The 24,928-nt window shown below is 38.4% G+C and overlaps 1 protein-coding gene across 19 annotated transcripts in view; it reads right to left on the bottom strand.

The window, feature by feature from the left end:
- Positions 1–803: 803 nt before the first annotated feature.
- The window catches only part of LOC109099898 (neurexin-1a), a 172,055-nt gene continuing 147,930 nt past the window's right edge, over positions 804–24,928 (bottom strand). For 14 of the 19 annotated variants that reach the window (XM_042767632.1, XM_042767640.1, XM_042767636.1 and 11 more), the window contains 5 exons: positions 24,523–24,694; positions 20,231–20,320; positions 18,655–18,971; positions 7,076–7,157; positions 804–2,559 (listed from right to left, as the gene is read on the bottom strand). In XM_042767632.1, coding sequence (XP_042623566.1) covers positions 2,258–2,559; positions 7,076–7,157; positions 18,655–18,971; positions 20,231–20,320; positions 24,523–24,694 — 963 coding nt within the window. In that variant the 3' untranslated portion in view covers positions 804–2,257. The remainder of the gene's footprint in view (positions 2,560–7,075; positions 7,158–18,654; positions 18,972–20,230; positions 20,321–24,522; positions 24,695–24,928) is intronic. The other 5 variants (XM_042767644.1, XM_042767645.1, XM_042767652.1 and 2 more) reach the window with 2 other exon arrangements.

Raw genomic sequence — 24,928 nt, 5'->3', positions numbered from 1 at the left:
GACCTCCAGCTCAGCTGCCCCTCCCTCCCACACCCCCTCCGCAAAGTGTGTTGAAATGAGGCCTGATGAAAAGTCTATGGCGGGTGTGAATAATTCATGAATCATAAATTACAGCGCATGCCTCCCAGTAGGGGTAGTTATTTCACACCAGCTGTTCCGTGGCTGCCTCCTGTGCGGAAAATTAAAGAGAGGCAGTATCCTGAACCATCCACTGCACTGTCCGAGTCTCAACACTGTCCACCTCTGCCAGAGCTTTTATCATGACATCTTGTTCTTCGATTAAAAAAAGGAACAGAACTGTGTGTTTTCTTTGTTATGCCCGATCGATAACTTCATTCAATATCTTCACACAGCACAACACACCCCATAGGGCTCCCTGGGATTTTTTTTTTTTTTTTGAGAAAACAAAGTACTAAGTGAAACTAAAAAGAGCTGACGCTGAGAAAAAGTCCTATTTCTGATGTCACGTGTGTAGTGATTTAAAGATAAAGATTCAGCAAAGTATTTTCTTGTTGACTTAATATAACATGGCTCTTAAAAATGTTTTTAACAACAACAACAAAAAAAAAATAATAATAATTGAACACCACAACATTTTCTAAAGCCCTTTAATGTGTTTTATATACTGTATAAAGAACAAAGAACAAATGCTTTCATAGGTCTTAATATTTTATTTATTCATTAGATTTTTCAAAACTATTTTTTCATAATAAATCTTCACTTTGAGGTCATCAAAGAATTGTCACAATAAAAACAAAAGAAGGTATTATAGAAAAATTGTACACAAATAAAAAACACACAAAAACAAAAAGCAACATTTTATTCAGAATGTCATATTTTATACCTCTTGTACATTCCACACAGTACAAGATAGCAGAGAGAAGCATGTTTGCAAACACTTTTGAAGGGGTGTTTTTGCTATCTTTGTGCTTTTGAGCTATAATCCAATACTCAGTTTTGGGGGGCTGAATTCATTTGTTACTTTTTGAGATTATGATATTGTCTCTCGGTAGACTCGGAGTCCTAAATACCATGCATAATTTGTTTGGTCACTAAGACAAGCAAGAGGATATTGCTTAAACAGTCCAAAATCTTATTTTCCACATGTCTGTTTGCTTTCCAAAACCTATACTCATACTCGTCTTTTAATGTTGACACAACAGCAATTGCAAAGAAAAAAAAAAGAAAAGAAATTAAAACAAACAAAGAAATAAAAAAGGAGTATGTCAAAAAAGAACAGATGTTGGAGATGCACATAACAGAGGGAAAATTAAATCTGTATAGCTAATGGCAGAAAAGGTTCTATCGCTATAGCAACACATTAACATTTAATTTTCTGTTTTTCATTTATTTTCACCTTGGTTTTTTTCTAAAAAAAAAAAAAAAAGAAAAAAACATTTGAAGAGCAGGTATACTGTAGTTGGCATCATCTATATAACAGGCTATAAAACACCACTTCAGCCACAGTCCAGAGAGCACACAGATAGTCTTTGCACCGTATATAAACATGTAATAAGATACTTTACGTGCATGGAGATTTTCCTCAATCTATCCCGAATGGCCCCAGTATTCCTTGTCGTCATCTGTCATCGTTTTGACAAACATACAAACAGAAAGAAAATCCATCATCCTTTACACTTGGATTGATATTTAAGGCCTCCACAATTCTCTTTGACACCAAGGGTTCTGTCCACCGAATGGAAATCAGTTCAGATCCTACAAGGAGGGGTCTTTTCTCATCCAAACCTGCAATACTGCCATCAGAAAAGGGAGTCAGATACTTTGGCTGATTTAACAATCATAGGTAGCATCTCATTTTTAAGTCCTTCATTCCTTTTCCATCTGTCCCATCGGTGAATGTCTGTTTGGATTGTTGCAGATGGTTTGTCTGGCTTTAGAGGGAAAATGTTCCGGCAACACATATACAGGCAACATAATATGAAATACAATTAATTCTAACCAACGGCCTTGTCTCTCAGTGATCCACAACTGTAGTGACTATGTGGATTCTTCTTGAGCAGTTCTATTCACACTTTTCAGCTTAGTAAAGTTCTGGTGTGCTTGGTTATAAATTATGTTTTCTTGTTGTTAGTAACAGTTTATTGTGTCTTAGGTCAATCTAAGACAGTTTTGTCTTTTTATTTTTTATTTTTCTCAATTACTATACACAGGTGGATCTCCCCTCCCCTTTTGTGTGTGAGTTCAGAGCACAAGATCTGTGGTTGAGTTGTAAGGGGCGGGGAGAAAGTCTGTGAGATCAGACATAGTACTCCTTGTCCTTGTTCTTTTTATCTTTTTTATTTTTGGGCACGCCAATGGGCTTTTCTTTGACGGCAGCTCCGTTGGGCTGCGTGGCGGAATTACTAATGTAGTTACGGCTCTCATCCACATGGTACGAGCCCTCGTCGCGATTTCGGTATTTGTACATGGCGTAGAGCAAGATTAGGATGCAAAGGGCGGCTGCCGCGACGATGCCTACGACCATGCCCGTAGTGCTACTGGACTCCCGAATCACTTCCGGGCTGGGGTAACCCTTGGCCTCAGGAGGTGGAGGGTGAGCTGTGGACACACAGGAAAGGAAAAGAGAGAGAGAGAGACCCTTCATTACAATCACAGTGCTATTCATTTAACTCTATTATTACAGAGCTTCCTATAACACTTGATTCTGATTGGTTACTTGGGGCTTTCAGTTGGTAGTTCACTTTTTCAGCTATTTCCCAATATGCACCATCATTCATGACAATGCTAAATATTAGTCAGGTCAATTGGGTAACCAAAACCCCCACATAACTTGATCTTCCAGTCAGTGTTAATTTCGTTGACAAATTATTTTCGTCATAACTTTCGCCAACAATTTTAGACCAAAACGAGACCATAATGAAATAAAAACTCATTTTGAATGACAAAATCTATTGACATTTTCGTCAACGAAAAAAATAAAAACGAAACAAATGTTAAGGAGGGATGATTTATGGGAAGAAATCCAGTCAGAACAAATCTCCTGCGTAATTTAGAGGTTAGATGCGAACATTTGAACTGTAACAGTCTATTGATCTATCCGGCGGGACATAAGCTAGCATACACTTGTTGCACTTCCCATAAAAAGTTAAAAAAGGTCAATATCTGCGAGTAAGAGAAGAGCAGACGTGGATAAATTTGAAAAGCATGACGATGCTAAACAAAACTCAATTTGGTCCGGTTCTGTCACGCACACAGAAAAGTGCCTCTCACACAGCGCACAAGTACTGAATTCAGCCCTCTTTCGCGTCACATGAACAGAGAAATACATACAAAATTATGTTGAATCTTATTCACGTTAACACACTCGGTTACTTCTTAAGTGAACGTAAACAGCTGGGAAAATACTGGATGTGTAAAAAAAAAAAAGATCAGATGTATATCAGTATAAAGCACCCGTGCATTCGGTTTTAAAGGGACAACAGCCTAATTTACTTGCTGTTGTCTGTCATTAAAGTTAATCAAGCAACCAAAGAAAGAGAGAAAATAACTCACTGCTCGACTGAATCACTAATTTAAATTTATATATGTATATATATATATATATGTTGGCTTGAAAAAATAAAGAATGTGGTAAGTTGTTATAAATAATGCATATTATATAACCATTGGTATTTCATTGAAAGGAGGACCATGTTCTGGTTTCTTTATGAAAAGTGGTTTTAATTAATTTTAATATAAAGGCTTCTTGTGTGTCACAGCAGTGAAATCTGTGTCTATGTTGCATGATGAAACCTTAATATCAAACCTATATAATGAGTTTGGAAATTTTAGAGAAATGCTTAATAAATGCAAAATCTACTGTAGATTTAGTCTACTAAAATATGACTAAAATAAAATAGAATTAGTCTACTAAAATCTTATATTTAGTCGACAAACTAGACTGAAACTAAAACAATTTAGATGACTAAAATAAGGCTAAAATTAAATGGCATTTTAGTCAAAAACTAAGACTAAATCAAAATTTGTTGTCAAAATTAACACTGCTTCCAGTGGTTCTCCAACCCTGCTCCTGGACCCACAGACTTCAGTAACAACCCTGTTCCAACAAACCTTCCTGTAATTATCAAGTAACCATGAATACCTTGATTAGCTGGTTCAGGTGTGTTTGATTGGGGTAGGAACTAAAGTCTCCCATGGGTTCCCAACCCTGTTCCTGGGGTAACCCAACAGTACACATTTTGGACGTCTCTCTTTGGCTGCGTTTACACTTGCCATTAACATGTGACCTGTATCCAGATGTTGTCCACATACACATTGAAAAGACAAGTGTAAACGCACTTCTGATCAGAATGTTATCCGATCAGCGTGTCCTGGTCCAGAGGTAGTCGAGGACGCATTGTGATCATATCTCAGTGTGATGTAAACGCAATCCAGCCATCGTGTCTGCATTCGCAGGTGGACGTCAAGCAAAACGCAGACTTTGACACATCCATTTCAGGTCTTGATGTCTCTACTAATGAGGTGTTAGAGATTCAGGTTGGGGATACTCCAGGACCAGGGTTGGGAATCTTGTACATCACAATACTGAAGAAATTACCCATTGCTACTTCTGTTTCATTGCGATATTAGTACTATAATATTGTTGGAGTGCTTATCTTGTTGCTAAGCCATTTGTTTCGTACACTAACGCTTTTTATTTTCCTTAGTTTTAAGATAATACTCAGGTAAAATTATAACTTCAACACACATCGATATTTCATGTCCACATATTTAATATATTTATATGGTTAGAAGCAATTTAATTAACTCAATGTTGGGGTCGTCCATCACCCTGTCAAGATTTAATTTGCAATAATGGCCAGCTGACTGCATATTACCCCTTTCTTAAAAACCTAAAGTAATTGTTCTTTCTTCATACTTCTTTCACACCAGTAACAATATTATTCAGTTCTGAGCAGACAAGCAATACTAAGAGGAATGAAGCTAGAAGAAACTTCAAAGAAACCCAAAAATCAATATTTCTTTGCCAAATTGATTTCTCTCCTGAAGAGATTAGATATCCCACTGAGAACCTGCTTCACGACACCATACAGTCACTTTAGTAAATAGGATATGAACCACAAAAACGACACTCAACCTTGCAATATATGTATAGTATGTGCCACCACTGAACGGACAAACTTGTAGTGTAAGCTTGTGCTAACATACTTTACTTAGCAAACAGTCACAAAGCACATCTGGTGAAAACAGAGTGATCAGAATGGATATGTTGCACATTTCCCATGAGTCGTCACCACTGAGTGAACCTCACTTCCTGGCTATTTATTCCTGGCAGAGAGTAGCGTGGTGGGTAGAATAGTGTGGTATAGTTTCTTCTGATTTATGTCTCTTGGAGAGGGGACAGTAACTGTGAGACAGTGCGGCTGCAGGCTGTGCGCAAATGACAAAACAACACCTGTGACAAAGCCGTTTACAGCTTAGGCCCGATCCTCTGCAACCTGCAGGTGCAGGAAATAAGAAGATGACAAAGTACAGCAGGGAATTATGGATGGTGACCTCTGCTCAAACATCTGTTTTTAGAAATGTTGTGTGGAAGGAGGACACTTTGGGGATCCGTAACATCATTTATCGGAGACCTTCTGAGCTTTGGCCAACATTTTATGTTTCTGCTTTTTTCTGTGCTTATTATCAAGATCATTGCATGATTTGTTAGCATGTTTTTCCATTATGTCATGGACATGCTTTCATTGCCCCATGTATAATGACTGCTGCATGGGCCACTAGCGGCTGTAACTAAGCCAGCTGAAGGAACCCAGATTTGGTTAACCTTTAAGCTTCATTTTTCATGTCGAAAGTGGTTTGCGCAGTCGACTGAGTAACCAGGATGTGCCTGCTGCGTGGAGAAATGAGAAATGCAGTATGTGCTACGCTAGCATGTTCTCTGGCCTTTTCTGAATTTATACCTCAACAAAATTTGCCAGCTCTCTTTAACCTGCACACAACCAATGAGACAGAATAGGGATTATGGGTAAAATTTTAAAAAACATAGACTTTAGCAAATGTATTATGTAACTGTGCATAAAACTGGCAAAAATGAAATATGTGAGCTGAAATTATACAGAAGCACAAAGAAATTTGATGACAGGCACAAGTTTAAATTTGTTTAATATAATGACCTATTTAAAAACTCATCTAAGGAATGAGCTCCCTCTGTGCCAAAAAGAAAATTAAAATACTATATTTACAGCACATAAACAGAGTAAAGGATTTAATGTGGTTTAATGAGGTATTAATGTCTGTTTAAAGAGGCAAAGGCAGATTATACAAACATATATTTCAGCGCACACTGTGAATACTTTGATAAATGAGCACATAAGCAACAACGCAGCTCAGGTTACAGCGCATCCTAACTGGCAACAAAACGATAAAAGCTTTTTCGAGTTAATCTGAGCTCCTGTTTAAACTAGCTGCGACAAGCGGTGACTGCCGCTACATTTTCTATTTTTGCACAGCAGCTTCGGATTATTAAACATCAAACATAGATGAGCCTAGGAAAGGTTGTTTTTGGAAGCTGAGAAACATCGGATATGACAAATCCCTCAAGATCCACAAGGAACACCACAAAATGGATGCCGCCTCATGGAAGTGAAGAATATACAATGTGTTATAGGTTTTTATGCTTTTCACTTCACCCTCGCTGTTATGATTGGCTGTTTTATTGCATTGAATTTTCGGATTCAGTGTGACCAGGAAAATGACTTCTCGCTGGAATCTCGTCGCGCTTGACACAACGGACACATTATTTCTCAGATTGTTTTTATTTTTCTTCTGTACAACGTGTCCACTTGGCTGAATTTTTGAGAAGTGCTGCCATATGTTATTTTAACACACATTTTTGTAATGATTTGTAAAATGTCAAATCTAAGGATTGTTTCACCCCCAAATTATAGTAAGCAGACACTACACAGAAAATGGGTTTGCGTTCTCTTACTTGTACTGTAGTCAAATAATCTTTCATGGAGTGGTTTCAAATAGAATGATGAAAAAATGGTGAACAATTTTGGAAGAAAAGAACACATATGGACGGTAATAATATAAAAGAAAGATGACTAACCTAACCCACCTGAACTTGGGTCGCAAGGGTCAATGTCCTCATCGTCGCTGGGACATTCAGCCGACGCTACCAGAAGATCATCCTGTACCAGAGAGACACAGAAGAGACGAAGGGTTAGTCAAAACACCTACAGTAGTGGCATCATTACAGTTTTATAGGGCTGCTGTGTCATCTAAGGCCTCATGCTGTGAAAGAGAGAGAGGAGCGAAAAAGGAAATGTCCTTTTCACTGCCACTCTGAGATCTCTCACAGGTCCTCTGAGCTTTAACTCACAGGCGTGATCAAAGTTGTCCTAACCATCAAAGGTCACAACATTTGCAAAAACGACTGTTTCTGTGTTCAGATCACCTTATAGTACAGTCTGGAGAGACTTCCACATCAAGGCAGTTGGAAATATCGTTTAGAGCAACACAAACACAAAGATTTCACAAATCCCTTGACGAATGCAATTTTGCCAGCAGTTGCTTAATAAAGACAGTCACACAGGAACATGTGGTGTGAGGAGCATCAAATCCCCTCACATCCTTCCGTCCCACTGGAAAACAATCTCATCAAACATGCCTTTTAATCTGAAATAAAACCATAGGAAGCAAATCTAAAGACAAGCCCTATCAAAGACAACACATGGCGCTGAGACGCGCACAACACCACATACTAGAGGAAATCTTGCCTCTGCTCCAGTGATGGTTCCGAAGGGAAAGAAAGCCATGCTGAGATTTCACGGTTTGAACTCCAAAGATGGTATCCGACTGAGGTTTAATAGCTCAGAACGTCTCTCCGTGCAGGAATTCTCCATCAACTATGCAAAAAGGCAGCGAGCTCAACATTCCTCTCAGTGCTACGGCAGAAAATTCCATCTGACGACGTCGCATTGGTTGCATCCATTTAGTGCCAGTCTTCACACTTCTCTCTCTCTTTCTGCAATTAGCCAGAGTGTCTATACATTTGCCAGCTGGCCAAACGTGTACAGGCATGTGTGTTTGTCCCAATAGAAATGCAGGACTGGCTGAGTGTGTGCACGCAGGGAGGAAAGACATTGATTTGTCTCTCTGAGCTCACACAGTCTGCCCACAGGCTGCGGGGCAATGCCCACGCCAATCAGGACCTTTCACCATCATCACAGCCACGAGGACCACATGAAACAACATGGAAAGAGAAAGAGACTGAGAAGAAAGGGAGAGGAAGGTGGGAGTGGGTGGGCACCCTGCACAGTTGTTTTAAAGTGGTTGCTATAACTACACGGTTACCATTTTCTTTGCAGCGATATCTGTTCAACTCCCAGCTCTCAAACACCCTGCAAGTAGGTCAGTGCGGGTGAATAATTTAGATCCCTGAAGTTACAGTGCTGGTTTATGTGCTGCTGCTGCTGGATGGCTGGAAGGCTGGGAGACATGGAGGTAATGTGTTGCAGCAGGAGTGCACAACAGAGCCCTCACTAAAGGCCGGCAGCGGCATGTGTCTGCCTGACTCTAGAGAGAGAAAGAATAATAACACAGAGGTCCTAGGAGCCACGGGCCGATGGGTGAAGTCATCCATACCGCTCTGTCTCTCATTCTGTGAACTGACATGTAATGCATAAAAGACCTCAACTGCCATAGACACTGAATTAAGTAGTCAGCCGAAATGTGGTTATGCTTCTGATAAAAGGGATGGGGGAAAGTTACACAGTCTTAATAATACATAGGCATAAGCATGACAGACAACCTAGAAACAATGTTCCCTCTCTTGACATGACCACAGACAGAAAGGAGGGAGTTCTAGAATGGTGAAGGAGGAGTGTGGAGTGTGTTGTGTACTACTAATAGTAGTATTGTGAAATATTATTACAATTTATAACTGTTTTGTATTTTAATATATTTTAAAATATAATTTATTCCTTAACTTTTTTTCCCAGAATTCTTTGATGAACAAAGTAAAAAAAAATATTCAAAACTTTAGTAACATTATAAATATCTTTACTGTCACTTTTAGTCAATTTAGTGCATCTTTGCTGAATAAAAGTATTAATTTCCTTTACTGACCCCAAACCTTTTAAAAATTGTGTATTTCCAATTATTCTGTAATCAATATTAAATGAAATTCTAATTATGTTTCCTAAATAACATGTCATTAGTCATTTAGAGATCCTTCCTTGAATTCTTTTGTTCCAGTAAAAACTATCCTTTTCAATTAATCATTCAAAACTCGGATTCACATATTTGTGTGCTCACTCAAAAATGTTCAAGGACATACTCGAATGGCATTTTTAATGTTTTAAAAGACATGTAATAGAAAACATGCCTTGACTATTTTAACTAGATTTTATGTTTTGAATTTTTTTAGAGCTTACATTGAAGTGTTTTTAGTCTATTTGGTCACAGTTAACTCTTTGGTTTCAATAATGGTATGAAACAGTATATATAAACAGTAATTGTAACCAAATAGATTAAAACATTTGAATGTATTTATATTTAAAATAGGATCAAAATGGAAAAAACTGATAAATCGCCAAACTCTAATTATATAGAGCAGACAGGAATCTTCTAAATAACTATATGACATTGTGACTGGCGGCTTTACATGAACATGCTCCACCCAAACCTTTGTTAGGATCTGTATTTGAATTCCTCTCACACAGCTGAGTGCCTGAAACCATCCTTCTTTTGGAAACACTGCCCTTCAGCAAAGTGTCAAAACTCGAATCTAAGTCCTCAGATGTGGCGTTACACAAGCGCATGAGCATGAGGCTGTTTTCTGCAGAAAAGTCACGTATGACTAAGACCGAGCCTTCAGCATCCATCTGCCTAAGATTGCCGTTCTCCATCCACTGCCCACTCAACAGCTGTGCTGAGGCGGGTGAGAGAGACAGAAGCGGCCTACATTATGACTGTCCATTTTCCTCCTAGTGAATAACTACAGTGCAGCATGTTAGAGACTGTGTGTGTGCTATCGGAGCAACATTTACGCACACACACAGACCCACATGCACAGTATCAGACTCCGTTTTGTTTGCTCTTAATTACTGTACTGCCAACAGGCACAATAAGAGATGTGACACAGAGCCAAAATGGGCGGGAGAGCAGAAGGAGAGAGAGAAGACGGCACTCGGTTCACCTGTGAACGCAGAGGGGGAACCAGCTGTGCCCTAATGAGAAAGGAGTAACCTCAACACACACTCTCTCACGAAACACACATTTCTCAAGCTCCACCTCCATTCAGCCCATTCCAATTACCTCTTAGCTGCGAGACTGATCTACAGAGACACAGACTGAAAGTAGGACCTGACTGAGCCAACTGTACATGCCCTGGATAAGACAGGAGCAGGAAGTGGGTGGATCTGACCCACTGATCTCTCCAACCCTAAACTTTTTTACCTCGTGTAAGTAGGTTTTATGTTATTACCTTAAGTAAGTGTGTCATATATTGTCTAGCAGTTCCAGCCAACTGCTCAGTAACACTATCGGACTCTTACTCTTAATTTTGTAGTCAGCAAGTGCTGACCCTCAAAACCCTCTAACGGTTGCCTAAATTTCCATCTAAAATATATCACATATCTCAAGTCCTTGTTCTGTAATCATTTGCAGTCAAAAAAATTTTTTTACAGCCCACCTGAGATGGCCAGGCTCAGATGCTCACATTAACCTCTATCTCTCCATCTCTATCTCTTTCAGTCATTAAAATGTTAGTATTCCACCACGAATACGAATATCTCAGAACAGTGCACTGTCTGTTGTTGTTGCCATGGTGACATGAAGATTCAGCTTGTTCAAAATGATAGGAAATAAAAGCTGAATCGCCTTGGTGGCTCAGCTGGGACCTGCAAAGCAAACCATTGATTTCTCGCTACCTGTTTTTCCTTTTTCTCCATATTCCTTTCCTCCAGCCAGAGTGAGAAAAAGAAAGAGTGAGAGAAAGCACAAGAACATCAAAGTGTGCCAGCTAACTCAGCAGCACCACTAATTAAGTGTGAATATTCATAGAGAGGTCCTGGTGCTAAATGCAGCCTCAGTTCGCTGAGAGTGGTGTGTTTAAAATACAGGGAGCTCATACAATGAATTAAAAAAAATGGCCACTGATGCACTGCAGTATTCTCTGACAAGAACAGTTGTAAAAAAAAAAAAAAAAAAAAAAAAAAAAAAAAAAAAAAAAGTAGGAAACACAATGGAAATACACTTGCTTGTATAATGCCATATAGAGCTGGCCCACAGGGCCTCCATATATGCGCTCACTGAATTCCTGTATGTGAGATTCAACACACACACACACACACACAGTTTCCCATCTCCTAATGCCATACTAAGATGAGTAATAGAGAATCTGGACCTTTCATAGAAGATGAAAATTAAGATGGCTTCCTGTGCAGGTCTTCACAAATCAAATCAAGAATCCTTCTAATTTAGAAATGAGATTATTTCAGCACATTCAAAAGCTTTACAATACCTGGTTATTTATAACACCTAATTAATATTCTCTTATTAAAGGTGGCATAAAATCAAAATGAACCCATTTAATTTTTAAATTCATGTTTCTGCTTGTATTTTGAATGATACATTGGTGCATTCTATTCCAAAGAAAACAGTTTTTGTCTTCATAGATATTAACTGAATGTTGGATAATGTTAACCATTAGCCAAATAGTTGTTTTTATTGAGCAAACTCACTAAAAGCATTCAGTCTGGCTTCTTTTCTGGTTTGTAACATTAACTTTTTGTTGTCCAATCGATTCCAGAAGGATAAATTCTAGTTCAGTCCTATTTTTTCCCTGCTTAGTTTCAAGTTTTACTAAGAAATATGAAAAATTGCTTAAGTAAAATAGGTTGCAAATGGCAATTCAAATTGACTTGAGTAAATGAAAAGGCTTTTAAGATTTTTTTTTTTCTTTAAGTTAAATACAATTGAGGTCTTTTATATTATCTACAAGAATATAACATTTTAAAAATAAACAAACAAAAAACAGGCAAATGCATTAAGGCTGACTATGAAAGTACTCAAACAACTCTTGACTCATTCTGAGAAGACATATGAGTCACAAGTAGCCATTACAAGGTCATCCAAGTGGGCATAAATAAATCTGATCATACACGTTGCCCACAGACAGAACATGCCATTACAGACTGAAGCTCTAGATTTTATACAAAGAGAGAGAAAGGGCAACCTGCAGACTTCACGCAACACAATTTACACACTTTTTTTATCACAGCACACTGGGTTAAACTTTACTGGAGGACAGCACTTAATCTTTGCACACTTTTAATGAGGGGCAAAATAAAATGAGATGCAGATCAAAAAAGACAAATGACAGCGTAAGTGGGCGGTCGAGAAGACAGAAGGAATAGAAAGCGTCTAGTCAAGGAGGAGAAGAATCGTGCATGCCACGAATGTCTCTGGAAACGCAAATTCGCTGCAACAGATGTGGACATCGGCGACTTACGATGCCAACCTCATGCACGCTTACAAAAGCACTGCAACTTTTCCTTCTTTTCCCTTTACTACCTCCCTGCTACCCCAATTCACTCTTCTTTTTCTTTCTGCCCCCCCCACCACCGCTCTCTCTCTCTCTCTTGCTTGCTCTATGTGCAGAGCGCTGCAGACAAATGGTGCATGCCTCTTTCACTGCATGGATATGACAACATCAAAGACTGCATGCGATGATGGCTGGATGGAGAAGGACCGTGAGAAAGAGAGACTACCTGGGATGAGGAACAATGCCACCTCGCATCCATGATGGCAGCCTGGCTACACTGTCTGCTTCCTCTACAGAGCTTTGCTTTTCTGTTTAGGTGAGAGTTTGTCCTCTCCCCCTCTCTGATCTCCCCGTCCCTGCTCCTAGAGCAATAAAAAAGCCCCACACAAGTAAAATAAAGTCCGCTCTGTCAGATCAAAAGTGTTGACTGGAGAAGTCCTACTTTGGTAAGCAGATAGGGATGATAAATTGTCTGTGCATCAGAAGAGACTATGAGTGCCTTCTACAGACTAGAAGAGAGAGAGAGGGAGGGAAGGCGTAAGCGAGTGAGAAGAGAAAATGAGAAAGATACACACGGATAGAGGCGGGAGAGAGAGAGGGAAAATACGGTACGGCTGCAAGCTGATCACCTGACTCATCTCAGCCAATCACCAACGCCCCTCAGCTTGAGGTTGCTAAGGGTTTGCTCAGTTGGAGACATTTTATTATAGCGTTTTTTTTAGAAAGAGATTGATGTGTGTATATGGATAGGAGGGGTGTTGCACACCTTCTGCCCTGCCATGAAACTCCACAGCGACTAAACCTACAATCTAACATCAAACATGCATGCATACTCTCAAAATACATTCGAGAAAGCGAATGTTACACAACGGATGGCAAAAGCTTCATGTTTTCATCTCCACCAGCCCTCCTGATCCTCTGGGACCTTGGGTTATTCGGCTCCATCTAAATGCCTCCACCAAATAAACTAACCAGCATGAATGCTTGTTTAACTCGCATTCAAATTTGTGCTTTAGGCACGTACACACCCACTGAGAAAGGAGGGGTCGGAACAGATAAAGACAGATATTCAGTAGGCAAACGTTTTATTCGCACCATGGTCAGTCTCACAGGATTCTATTTGTCCCCTGTGTCTGCAGAATCTGTGTACGGACACCAAACACAACCATACATTATGAATGTGACAGAATTCATGAAAAGGAACAAAAACTGAGCCAAGGTCTCTACGGCGACACACATTAGAGATTAGCAATGACAGGTCGGAACACAAATATCTGGTTTATCATGAAGACTACACAAGAGACATGAAAAGCCTTTTGTGAATTAACAAGGTCATCATTACCCAAAAGCACACAGATTAATAACTGTTTGCAATATCTACCACCTCTGGAGAGAGAAAAATATATTCAACAGAAAAAAGAAACCCAGGAAAAGTAGCTGAGCAGTAGTCCATTTTATTTCTCACTTTGTGCCAGCTTAAACAATCGTATTGATTGACTGATTTAAGCGGTCAGTGTAAATGAGCACTGGGACAACAGTGCATGCAGGGCAAGTCACAGGATCCATTAATTAGACACAAGTGGAAAAAAGGCACAGGAATCTGGACCAGTTTAAATCTATCTGTGCTGAACATTGTCCTGCCCTCGTGATGCAACAGAATGAAATGACTGGGTACCTCATTATGCTGGACTGTTGTATTTTGGGAATTGTGACACAAGTGGATCACACACACACACGCACATCTAACTGAGGTCAAAGTACAGCATTTAAATGTAAAATATTAATGATCACTACTAGGTAATACTAGGTAATATACAATATACAATAATATACAATTTAAAATTAAGCAACATCACAAATTTCATTTGGTTCTTTGCCCAAAAAAGTGTTAATAGACTAATTTTGTGATAGACTTCTGGTTTGATTTTGTGAGGCAAATATTGCTGTTTAATATTATGTATTGATATACTGGTTTATATAAATGAAAATTAAATATAAGATTAAAGATTAAATATAATTCGCACAAACAAAACTGACACAATGCCTGGATTGTTTTGAATCTAGTTGGCAACAACTATTGTTTTTTCAAAATGATGATTCCTTTAAATAAAATAAATCACCCTATTTTAAAGAATTTCAGAGTGTATGAGAGAGTGTATCACTAAGTATTGCTAGGCTAGGTTAGACAGACTACACACACACACACACACACACACACACACACACATAGTTGAGCGCATTATTTGTAATCACAAAGGCAAAACAAAACAAATTTAAACACATTTCCACATGCAATTTCCATATATATATGCTAGCATTGATTTGTAATGACACCAGGACCACACATTGTAAACACATTTCAGTAATTCTTTGTGAATTTTTCCACCAAGAGAAAAAGAAATATGACCTATTTTGCATCTGATGGAATCAAATCCACTCGGCGCCAACACAGGGCATCTATAAATGTATGACTCTCACGTGGCACACGCCCACGCTGCCATTTTCTAGGCAGAGAAGTGGCGCTTCACTGCCCTCTGCCCATCTCTAGATCTAAAAGATACCCTAGGGTGTTTAATGACATGCACAGCTCACACAGGAAATGCTCATTTATTATTTAAAGCCCAGCACATAGCCTGACGGCCCGCTGCAGCAAGATGTCCCTATAGAGGAGAATAAGCACACGGGTTCCTGGCATGCCAAATCCCATCGAGCCAAACACCACGGCCACAGATGTGGAAGGGGTATCAGAAACAAGGCATCAAAAACAAGACAGACCAGCCACATCATCAACGTGGTGATGTAACAGGTAAAATGCAGAGAAAGTATTCTTCAGAGAAGAAAAACCAAAGAGAAGGAGTGGGACAAAAGATAAAGAAGATAATAAAAAAGCTGAAACTTCTGAACATCACTCGTGCAGGACGTAGTCACAAAGGAAATCAACTTCTGATAGAAATATTAAACATCTCATCTGTCAATCACAAGCAGACAGTGCATGCATGTGTTTTTTCTAAGCATGTTGGGCTCTTTTGAGACAGCCTCGGTTGTTTGTTTGTTGTGGCTGCTGTTTGAACAGAAACGAGTAAAACACAGCGCTTCTCCTCTTGCTGCCTTTCTATCATTAACGCTTCTTTAAAAAGCTTATATGCTGTGAGCCACTGTCAGACAATAGCAAAACCAGTTTATCTGAGGATAATCCAAGCTCCACACGTCATTTTAAGATTAAGTGTTCTCACAGAGCAGATCTGAAGCCATTAAACGAAAAAAACTGGTCATGCACAGTATGCAAAATTATTCCAAAGACTACAGACCTCATTTATACTACAGACAAATTTGCTGTATTACAAGCAAATCAATTGATCTGCATGAAATACTATTTCCTTTTGTAAACCATTTGTACAAAAAAATTATCTCTATTACCTACAGCGACTTTATCTACAAAGGCCACACTGATCAAAAGCTCACTAATCAAACAATAATTATATGAGTCAGTGATGCAATGCTCATTTTTTGTCTTATCTCTTAGTTTATTCAGAAATATATTAACAATGAAGTTCATTCATAAAATGACTTGAATATACATCATCTATGATGAGCATGTTTTTAATCTCTGAATTAAGATTCATTTTTCTTTTTGTGGTTAGTTTAGAATGTAAAATATAATGCGGTGTGACTCCCCAAAAGCAATGATATTGTTACACGCATTAGGTGATTAAATTTAATCTTTTCTTGAAAATTCTTTAAAAACATAAGTACATTTTTTTACAACTTGACAGGTGTTTTAAACTTGATTTTTTCTTCTTTTTAAAAGATTTTTCCTTTTTTTCTTGTGCACAGTATTGTATGTCACTGACCCACATAATATAATCCAATCAAATAATAATCTGCGTTCATTTTTCAGTTCTTCCAATTCACAAACTTTTCATACAGATTGGACAATTATGTATTTATGCAGCTCACTATTCTTTAGCATAATGCGCAGCAATTTTCACACTCTCAAGCGCCACTTAAATTCCTTTAGCCCGTCTTTCAGGTCTTGGCTAATTCGAGGATGTTTAAGGGGGAGACCTCGACGGACACTCTGGAAAAGTGTTAAGAAGATGAAGAGCCCAAGAAGTTCCATTAGCTCTTATTACAGAGAGCTCTCTGGTCTAATGGCTGCTCCAGTCTAATGTGCATCACAAAGGTCTGTAATCAAAGAACCACAAACTCCTCTTTGATTTCATATCCCTCTCTATCCATCTTTTATCATTAATTAGATATTAAAAATCCATCTTAAAAAAAAATGAAGAAGCTGATTTGGAAAGCACAGCTGTGCAGGGAGAGAAAAAGAGATTGTAATGGATGATAATGGAGTGCAGATGGCGCAAACTTAGAGAGTGTTGTAGACACTGCTGTGCTGAGAAGAGAAGAGTCTCATATTTCCATGGCAACATTTACCATCATCGACGGTGTGTGGAGGGCGGCGAGCCCACCATTTTGTAATGCAATCCACACATGAGGCCATGATAAGCCAACAAGGGCGTTAATAGTTCGAAATATCTGTTATTGCACAACTATCGCTTTCACACGACGTGCCTGGAGTGCCCTTGAGCAGGGAGGTAATTTAATATGCAGTGCCAGAATCAGTTTTAACTATATCAAATTACGATTTTATTGTTGTGGAGGCTAAATCACAGTGCGTAAAGTCACGCACGAGGAGACGAGACTGAACTGGCCTTGGCAAGCCTGTCAATCACCCTGCTCAGCCTCCTGCTCTGACATGTAATTACAGCGCCACCATAATTAGAGCTCACTGTCAGGGCCCTGAATGATGCCTCGCGCTCGACTCAAAGAGAGAAAGACCAGCAAGAGAAAACCTGCAAGTTATAAAGGAGAAAAGCATGTCCACCTACACGGCGCTCATCTTCCCCACTGATTTCTCCCCTTTATGGCCCTGATTCCATTTGCCTGTGGGCTCTCTCTGTTCACACAGACTTATTGACTGACTCTAGTCTCCCAGCATCCCCCGGCACACTCTCTCATCCTGAGCCCCAGCACATCCACAAAAGAAATGGGCCAATCACTTTATGTCTGAAAGCAATTGAATTGTGCCGGGCCGAAACCCTTTGCCGGTTTGGTAATATGCGATCCAGCCACTGGCTTGTCTTTAAGTGCCCTGGTCTTAGTCTCGAGGCCTCTTTTGCTTGAGAGAGCATGGAGTTCAGTTTAAACCGGCCTCATTGCTGTCTGGGTCACTTATTGAAACACCACTTGTAATGTTTTGGATGGTAAAAGAGAAGCTGAGCGAGTATATGTGAGAGGAATAAAGAGCAAGGCCAAGAGTAATGATGTAGCCAGCCGGTAACAGCATAGAGACCCAGACAGCACACAACCTGTCTGCACAGGTTGAGCCAATGGAATCTTCGTGACCTCTTCATGACTACTGGATAAGTGTTTTTAAAAAGAATCATTCAAAGTGAGACCTATTCTAATGAGTCATTTGGATCACTTTGTCAGCTGAAGATTCATTTGCTCAGACATCGGTATGATCGGCATGCAAGTTTTACTCTACCTAAAAGCAACACCTAGAATATTAATTTCACAACTAGCGCAACATGTTTAATGGCATGAGAAATTTCTAGACTTTTCAGAGCCCAGAAAACTCCTTTTTATAGGTGCACTCAGCATTTTTTTCCTCATTAAAATGTTTTACACAAAATAAACAAATGTTAATTTGGAAAAAAAATTATTTAAACATATAATATCATCATGTGCACTCACATGGGATGAAGACATTTTAATGTTATTTAAAATGAAGCAGGGGGCAGAATTTTTGAGATCACATGACCAGTCTAATACTGTTCACTAATCATCTCAGTAACCCCCTTTATTGCACACTTTTGCTTGTGTAATAAATGAATAATGTCTGACTGTAAACAGCACATTTTTTACAGAGTCAATGTTAATGGAAAACTTTTGATGTTGCATGATTCCAAAATTTGTACAATAATCACTGAGTGCATCTGTAAAATTCCCGGTTGATTCCAAGTTTTTCAGGAATGTAAAACACTAGTGTTATTCTGACAAGGAAAAAATAAAAATCAAATGCCAGCATCAGCTTTCACAGGATATTGGTCTAGAATAAAGTGGCGGCTGACCTGTGGAGTTGTCGTCTGCTTGCCCTGGCGGTTGGATGCGGTTGTAGTGGTGATGTCGTTGATGGAGGGTGACGTATCTGAGCGGTTGCCCGTGGCAGAGGCGCTGGACTGAGGTGTAATAGACGAGGAGGGCATATCTCCCACAAGCCGGGCACTACCCTCCACACGTATGTTGGGGTCGCCCTCGGCGGCCATGTTGAGCACTTTTAGGCCATTGTAGTAAAGCCCTGAGAGCTGGCCCTGGAAGGGCCGACTGCCCTTCTCCCAGCCTCCAATCTTTATGGTGGTCTGACTGTTGAAGATGGTGAGCTGCCGACCTGCCGGGGAAGAACGTTACAGAAAATACAAGAGTGTTCAACGGCCCGCTCCCCCACGCCATGGACACGCACACATACACATGCACACGCTAACAAACATAGACGCGAACACGCTCACACGCACACGAGAAAACGAACTGATGGAAGTCCTGATGGTAAAACACACAACAACCGTAACCTTATTTTCCCTGGGGATCATGAAGCAATAAATTACACTAATGCTAACAGCAACACTGGTAATTTATCGACTGTAATATAATGGCTGCTGTTGGCAAAAAGTAAATAAATGAAGGGGATGAGAAAGCTGCCCCCCCACCCCTAAAAAAAAAAAAAAAAAATCAATGGGACTTTGCTAAAAGGACAATCAAATACCAAAATATTCTTCATCTATAAAAAGTACAAATTTCCCTTTTTACGTGAGAAAATTACTTTTAATCTTTAAATACAGCAGTTTATTACAAATTACAAAGCCTGTATGCACAGGTCTAGTACATTTTATTGAGATTGCCTTTCAGCAAGGGCAATGGTAATTAAAATTAATTAGACTGAAATAAGGTTTATGTGAGAATGGCTTTACAGCTACATGACACATTACAAATGATACATCATGGTTATAATTCCATTGAAAAGGGAAAGCAAGAAAACAAGCAAACTTGAAAACAAATCACTTTGAACGATTCAATTTGTTACATACATTGCAGCATGCATTCAATCTTTTCCCTTCTGGTGTGTTTAACTTGCTTGTTAAAGGGACTTCATATCTGATGCCAATAATCATTGAAGCTATTTAAGAGACATTTGCTTTGAGTTTTTAACTGTGCACTTTAGCAGTTTCCAAAAGAAATATGTTTAGCATGACAAGATATGCATATATACATTAAATAGTGTGTGTACATCATTATGAATTCAAATAATTTCAACTGTGGACATGTACTTTAATTAGTCATTTAGATTATTACTGCTGCAAAATAACATTATTTAAATAAGTATTTTAATGATGTAAACATATTTTGTTAATGATTGATCTAACTTCAGTTATCAGTATATTACCAGTCCCTTTAACCTCTGACAGGTTTACAAGTACAGTATAACAACACATTATTGAACTGTACAGTGCAAATATTACAAACTACATTTGTTTAATTTTTAAACTTGGTTATACAGGGGATTTATGTTTTAGATGGTTTATTTGCTGTGCAAAATATCACTTGCTTATGATCAAATTATCTTTTATTTAAAGTTTTAATCAGTGTTTTTACCTTTGTCGAGTAGCCATTCATCAACTACTCGACCAAGCCGATATGGGATTCGCTGTCTAGCAATCGCCAGGCGTTCGTTATCAATGTTGCCTTTAAAGTTTAAAGAGACATTTCATTGTTAAAAATCTGAAAGGTCAAAGATTAAAACCTACAGTGAAACATATACCTTAACTGTCTGTTTTTTTCCCTTTTCCTCTTATTTTTCTTTCTTTTTTTTTTTTATTTGGAACACCAAGGTTGCATACATAAGAATGATGAAGCTTTACATTCAATTAAAATTTAAGCAAACAAATTAACCCTATTTTAATAGAAGCACTATGTTAAATATGCACCTACTCTTCTTGTGTTAAGAGAAACCATACAAACTCAATAACGTTTATACACAATATCACTCATTTACATAATACATTTACAAAATTGTAATCTTTTAAATCTTTTTAGCAGATTTTTCATCTAGTTATACATGAAAACTAGCTCATTTTAATCTAAATATTGTCATTACAGTACATTCCAGCGTTTTGCAACCAATTTGATTTTAGCTTCACATTTGCTATCTTATCTAAGGTATTTTCAGTCAATTTTGATATGATAAATCTCACATTATCAGATCACAATACATTTAAAAACATCAAAGTAGCAGAACAAAACACTCAAAGGATTAAAGCAACAGGAAGATTATCAGTTCATCAGTAATGCATGTAAGATCAGTCACTAATCATGTTCATGTTCCCCCATGTGAATTTGAAATTGCTCTGACAAAAGCTTGACCTCAGAGATGTCCATATGCACACATTTAGGTACTCGTCCCCTACAGTGGGCGCCATGTGATCTCGAGCAGAAGCTGTGCTTGAATGCAGATATTTATGCAACATATCCAGGCTGAGCCAGCTACAGTAGCTCTATTGAATTGAAATTATTTGAAAACATTTCCCATTACAGCCCACACATAATTACCACTCCTGACTTCACTGAAAAATTCAACACAAACCTGACTTGCTCAGATTTCCAAAGAGTATAATTATGCCTCACAATTTTTACTCTATGAGCCATTAACTTGTTATTTGTCAATCAAAAATGAGTTGCACTCTCTCTATATGCGATTAAAGTATGATTAAAAGTATGATTAAAATATGAACGCGTGAAAATGTTTCCTCAACGAGATAGTAGCAAGACAGCCCGAAGGCTATGATGTGAGAAATTCAGTGTGAGAATTACTAGCAAATTTCCATTCTAATGTGTCCTCATTTCCTATATACATAAGCACAAATACTATACACTAAACTGACAGAACCGAAAATTCGATCATCAATCCTACATTACTTTTTTTCTTCAGTGGAACACAAAAGAAGAAATCTGAAAAAATATAACGGATGCTCTTTTAAGACATTATACACACTATTTCCTTTTGTGTTCTAGAGAAGAATGAACATCCGGTTTGAAATGACAAAGGTGAAAATTTTTGGCAAATTATTCCTTTAAAGCACCAAATTTAAGCGTATACCTCCTTACATGAGTATGGCTGCTCTAGCCGACTGCACTTTTGAGGTAAAGCTCTTTATTCTGTATCCGACACTGAAATGACATGACTAAATTGCTTCTCAAACACAGTACAATACTGTTTTTGATAGGTGATTGCAGGAGGAGAACACCCGCGGACAGGGAAATAAGGCTTGCACAGGGCTGCACGTAAGGACAGATGGAGTGCTTGATTCTGGACTTGAGTCCTAGAGTGCCGATATTCTGCTGTGAGAGCAGAAAGAAGTTCGAAACTCAGTCTATTGCAGTAGGCCCCCTTTCCTTTTACTTTCATTCATTTGTATTTCCCCCCCTTCTTTAATTCTGTCATTTTCTCTCTCCTTCCCTGGGCTGTCAGGTCTAACTGTGATTTATGTCCACTTGTGCACTTTACCTACAGTAATCAAGAGTGAAAGGAGCAATTTGTCTCAAATCATAGCTTAAAAGAAACAAGGCAAGAAGGGGAAAAAGCAATAGGAGCTCTTGAAGTAGGACCGGATGACTAAGTTGTGCGCATGATTGCTTGAATGCACATAAACACATGCACGCTCACACACCCACCCACTCATACACATACACACGCAGTGGTCATGTTCTGTTTAAATGAGGGGGCAGCTGCCTTAGGGCTTCTTGGTAAAGTGAAAATGACTGCCTAGTTAGCTTAGCATGCTAATAGTCTGAACACTCTTCCTTTCTAAATATTAGGCTAAGACACTTTCCTGTTTCAGCAAAGGCATCTAAATAATCCAAGAAAACATTTTTGTGCTTTTATATCTGTTCTGCATCCTTTTGTAATGTTAGGCAATACACAGTGATTTTCAAGGACAGTAACAACACCTCAATTTATCCCTCTGCCAGTCCAAACCTCATGCTGTGGCCATTTTGTGACCGGCAGTAGCTGTATGGTAGTAATTTTGTCAGAAACATTTTTTACTAAATATGAAAAAGGTCTACTTAAGTGCTTGCGTAAATTTAAAATGTCTACAGATGGACATAAAGCATAAGTAATTTTAAATGCTATATATGGGGTTGTGGCCCTCAACTTTCATCAAAGTTCCTTTAAAAATCTGTGATTACCTAAGCTGTCAGAACTTTTTAAAAATCTAATTTTAGGCATTTTATTTCACTCTCAATCCTACATTTCATATAGTCATTAAGAAACAAGTTTTAGAAGTTTTATTTTAATTTGATTTAATTTCATTTTAAGTAAAAATAAATTAATAAAAAAAAAAGTTAAACGGACAAAACTTTAGAGAGATGAATTGATGAGAAAGAAGTTATACAAATAAGTGTTTCATTTTGTAAATTAAATTTATTAGTTTAATACATCCTTTATTACTATATGTAATTACTATATTACAACTGCATTACAATACAATTGGTTAGGTGAAAGAATGACGGCATAGGTTAAGAGTGGGAGGAAAGATTGCATGATTTCTTCGTATGCTAAAGCTACACTAGTTACAGAGCTAATTGTACAAGATAAACAAATCCCCCATTTTATTCACCCTCATTGTCAGTTTAAATTCTATGCATTTATTATCTCGCCTAACGCAGAGCAGAGTCAATCAAGCGCTGATTAAAATTAAGCGGTCATGACTAATTTTCTTTTTTTATATATTTCATTGGAAAAGTTTCTTCCATTCTGCCACGGACATCTGATGCATTAGTATTCGGGCAATCACAAGCACACTGCTCACTAAATCCACAGACACAATGGAAACAGGAAGCGAGGAGAAAATGGCACATTACAATGACTCGATTTTAACAAGCAATTGTCTTCCACTCCAAATGAAAGACGCTGCTGGTATTTGGGTTGTTTGTTTACACTAAAACAACAAGAGGGTCTCGACTGGGAAAAACAGTACCTCCACATCTGTTTCTATTTCTGTCCCTCTGTATTCTTTATAGTCCTGTTTCCAAGAACTTATGTCTATTTCCATGATATTTTGTTTCAGCGTATGTCCTAGTTTGCCTAAGCTGTTGTAAATACAAAATGTCAACTCTTGGATTTGGATAATCCTGTTAAGTATTTTACTGTTCTCCAAATTAAATAACACAAAATGCAATTGTATGCAAGCAATGTATCTACAGCTGAATCTACTGTGTCTCACGAGTATACTGTACATTTGCATTTCCCTGCACATTTTGAATTTAATGACAAGCTGTATTGAACGCAATGAAGAGCAACGTAGCACTTATGGGAAGCATGCGATTTTCCAAGCTTCATTACCACTTCAGTCGTCGAACACTCTAACATTTACCACCAACAATCTATCACGTCTGCTCCCAAGAAGAAAAGACGTTTGCGAAGATCAAGAGCAAATAATCTCTGTAATGGAAGAGATGGTTTAAGAAGAGCTTGAAGTAAAATACTAATTAAAAGACTAATACAGCCGCCTCCTTTTCATCAGGATTGACAAACGAGAGCAATGGGATTATTTCTCATCTCTGATCTCTTGTCAAGCTTTTGTCAGGGCTTTTCAGGCGACTGAGAGGCTGGTGAATTTGATAACCCTGGCTCTGACATTTTCAGCCTTCCAAAGCCCCAAGAGCAATCATCTCTGCTGACATTTGGAAAGGATACCAGGGTTACCTTTTTTTAACTGTGAGAAACCACAATCACAGACAAAAGCATTTTATTCTTAACCCTGTGATTCAGACTCTTTTTCCTGAGCTCTGCCAGCCTTTTATTGTTCCCGTTGTGCATAGCTGCATGGCTGAGATTATGTGTGTGTGTGTGTTTGAACATGCGTATAAAGGCTGAGGGCTCTTACCTGTTGGGTAGCGCTCAATGACTGGCAGATCATCCACCTGCAAGGTGGCGTTACCACCACTTCTTGTAAAGCGAATTATGTGGTACTTTCCATCATTTACAAACTTAGAGGTTTCTTCAATGTTTATGTCATCGGTGCCCACATTGAACACCACTTTGATATTTCCTCTTTCCTGTAAAGATAGATAGAGAAAGGAAAAAAAAGAAAGAAAGAGGGAGATAAAAGAAGAGGACTTTAAGGTTATATCATGGTTATTCTGTTCTGATTCACTCCGCCAACATAAAGCTTCAAGTTATATGCCCTGCCATAATTTAGCATATGAACATCACATTTAATGATCATCACTCTGTTTTAGCAATCTTGCAGAAGACAATTTTTGATTATTAATAAACGCTCTCATAAAGAA

This window comes from Cyprinus carpio, chromosome A12, assembly GCF_018340385.1.
Source record: "Cyprinus carpio isolate SPL01 chromosome A12, ASM1834038v1, whole genome shotgun sequence".
In the NCBI taxonomy this organism is placed as follows: Eukaryota; Metazoa; Chordata; class Actinopteri; order Cypriniformes; family Cyprinidae; genus Cyprinus; species Cyprinus carpio.
Note: the sequence above shows the minus strand (reverse complement) of the source record. Positions and strands in the feature narration are given on the sequence as shown.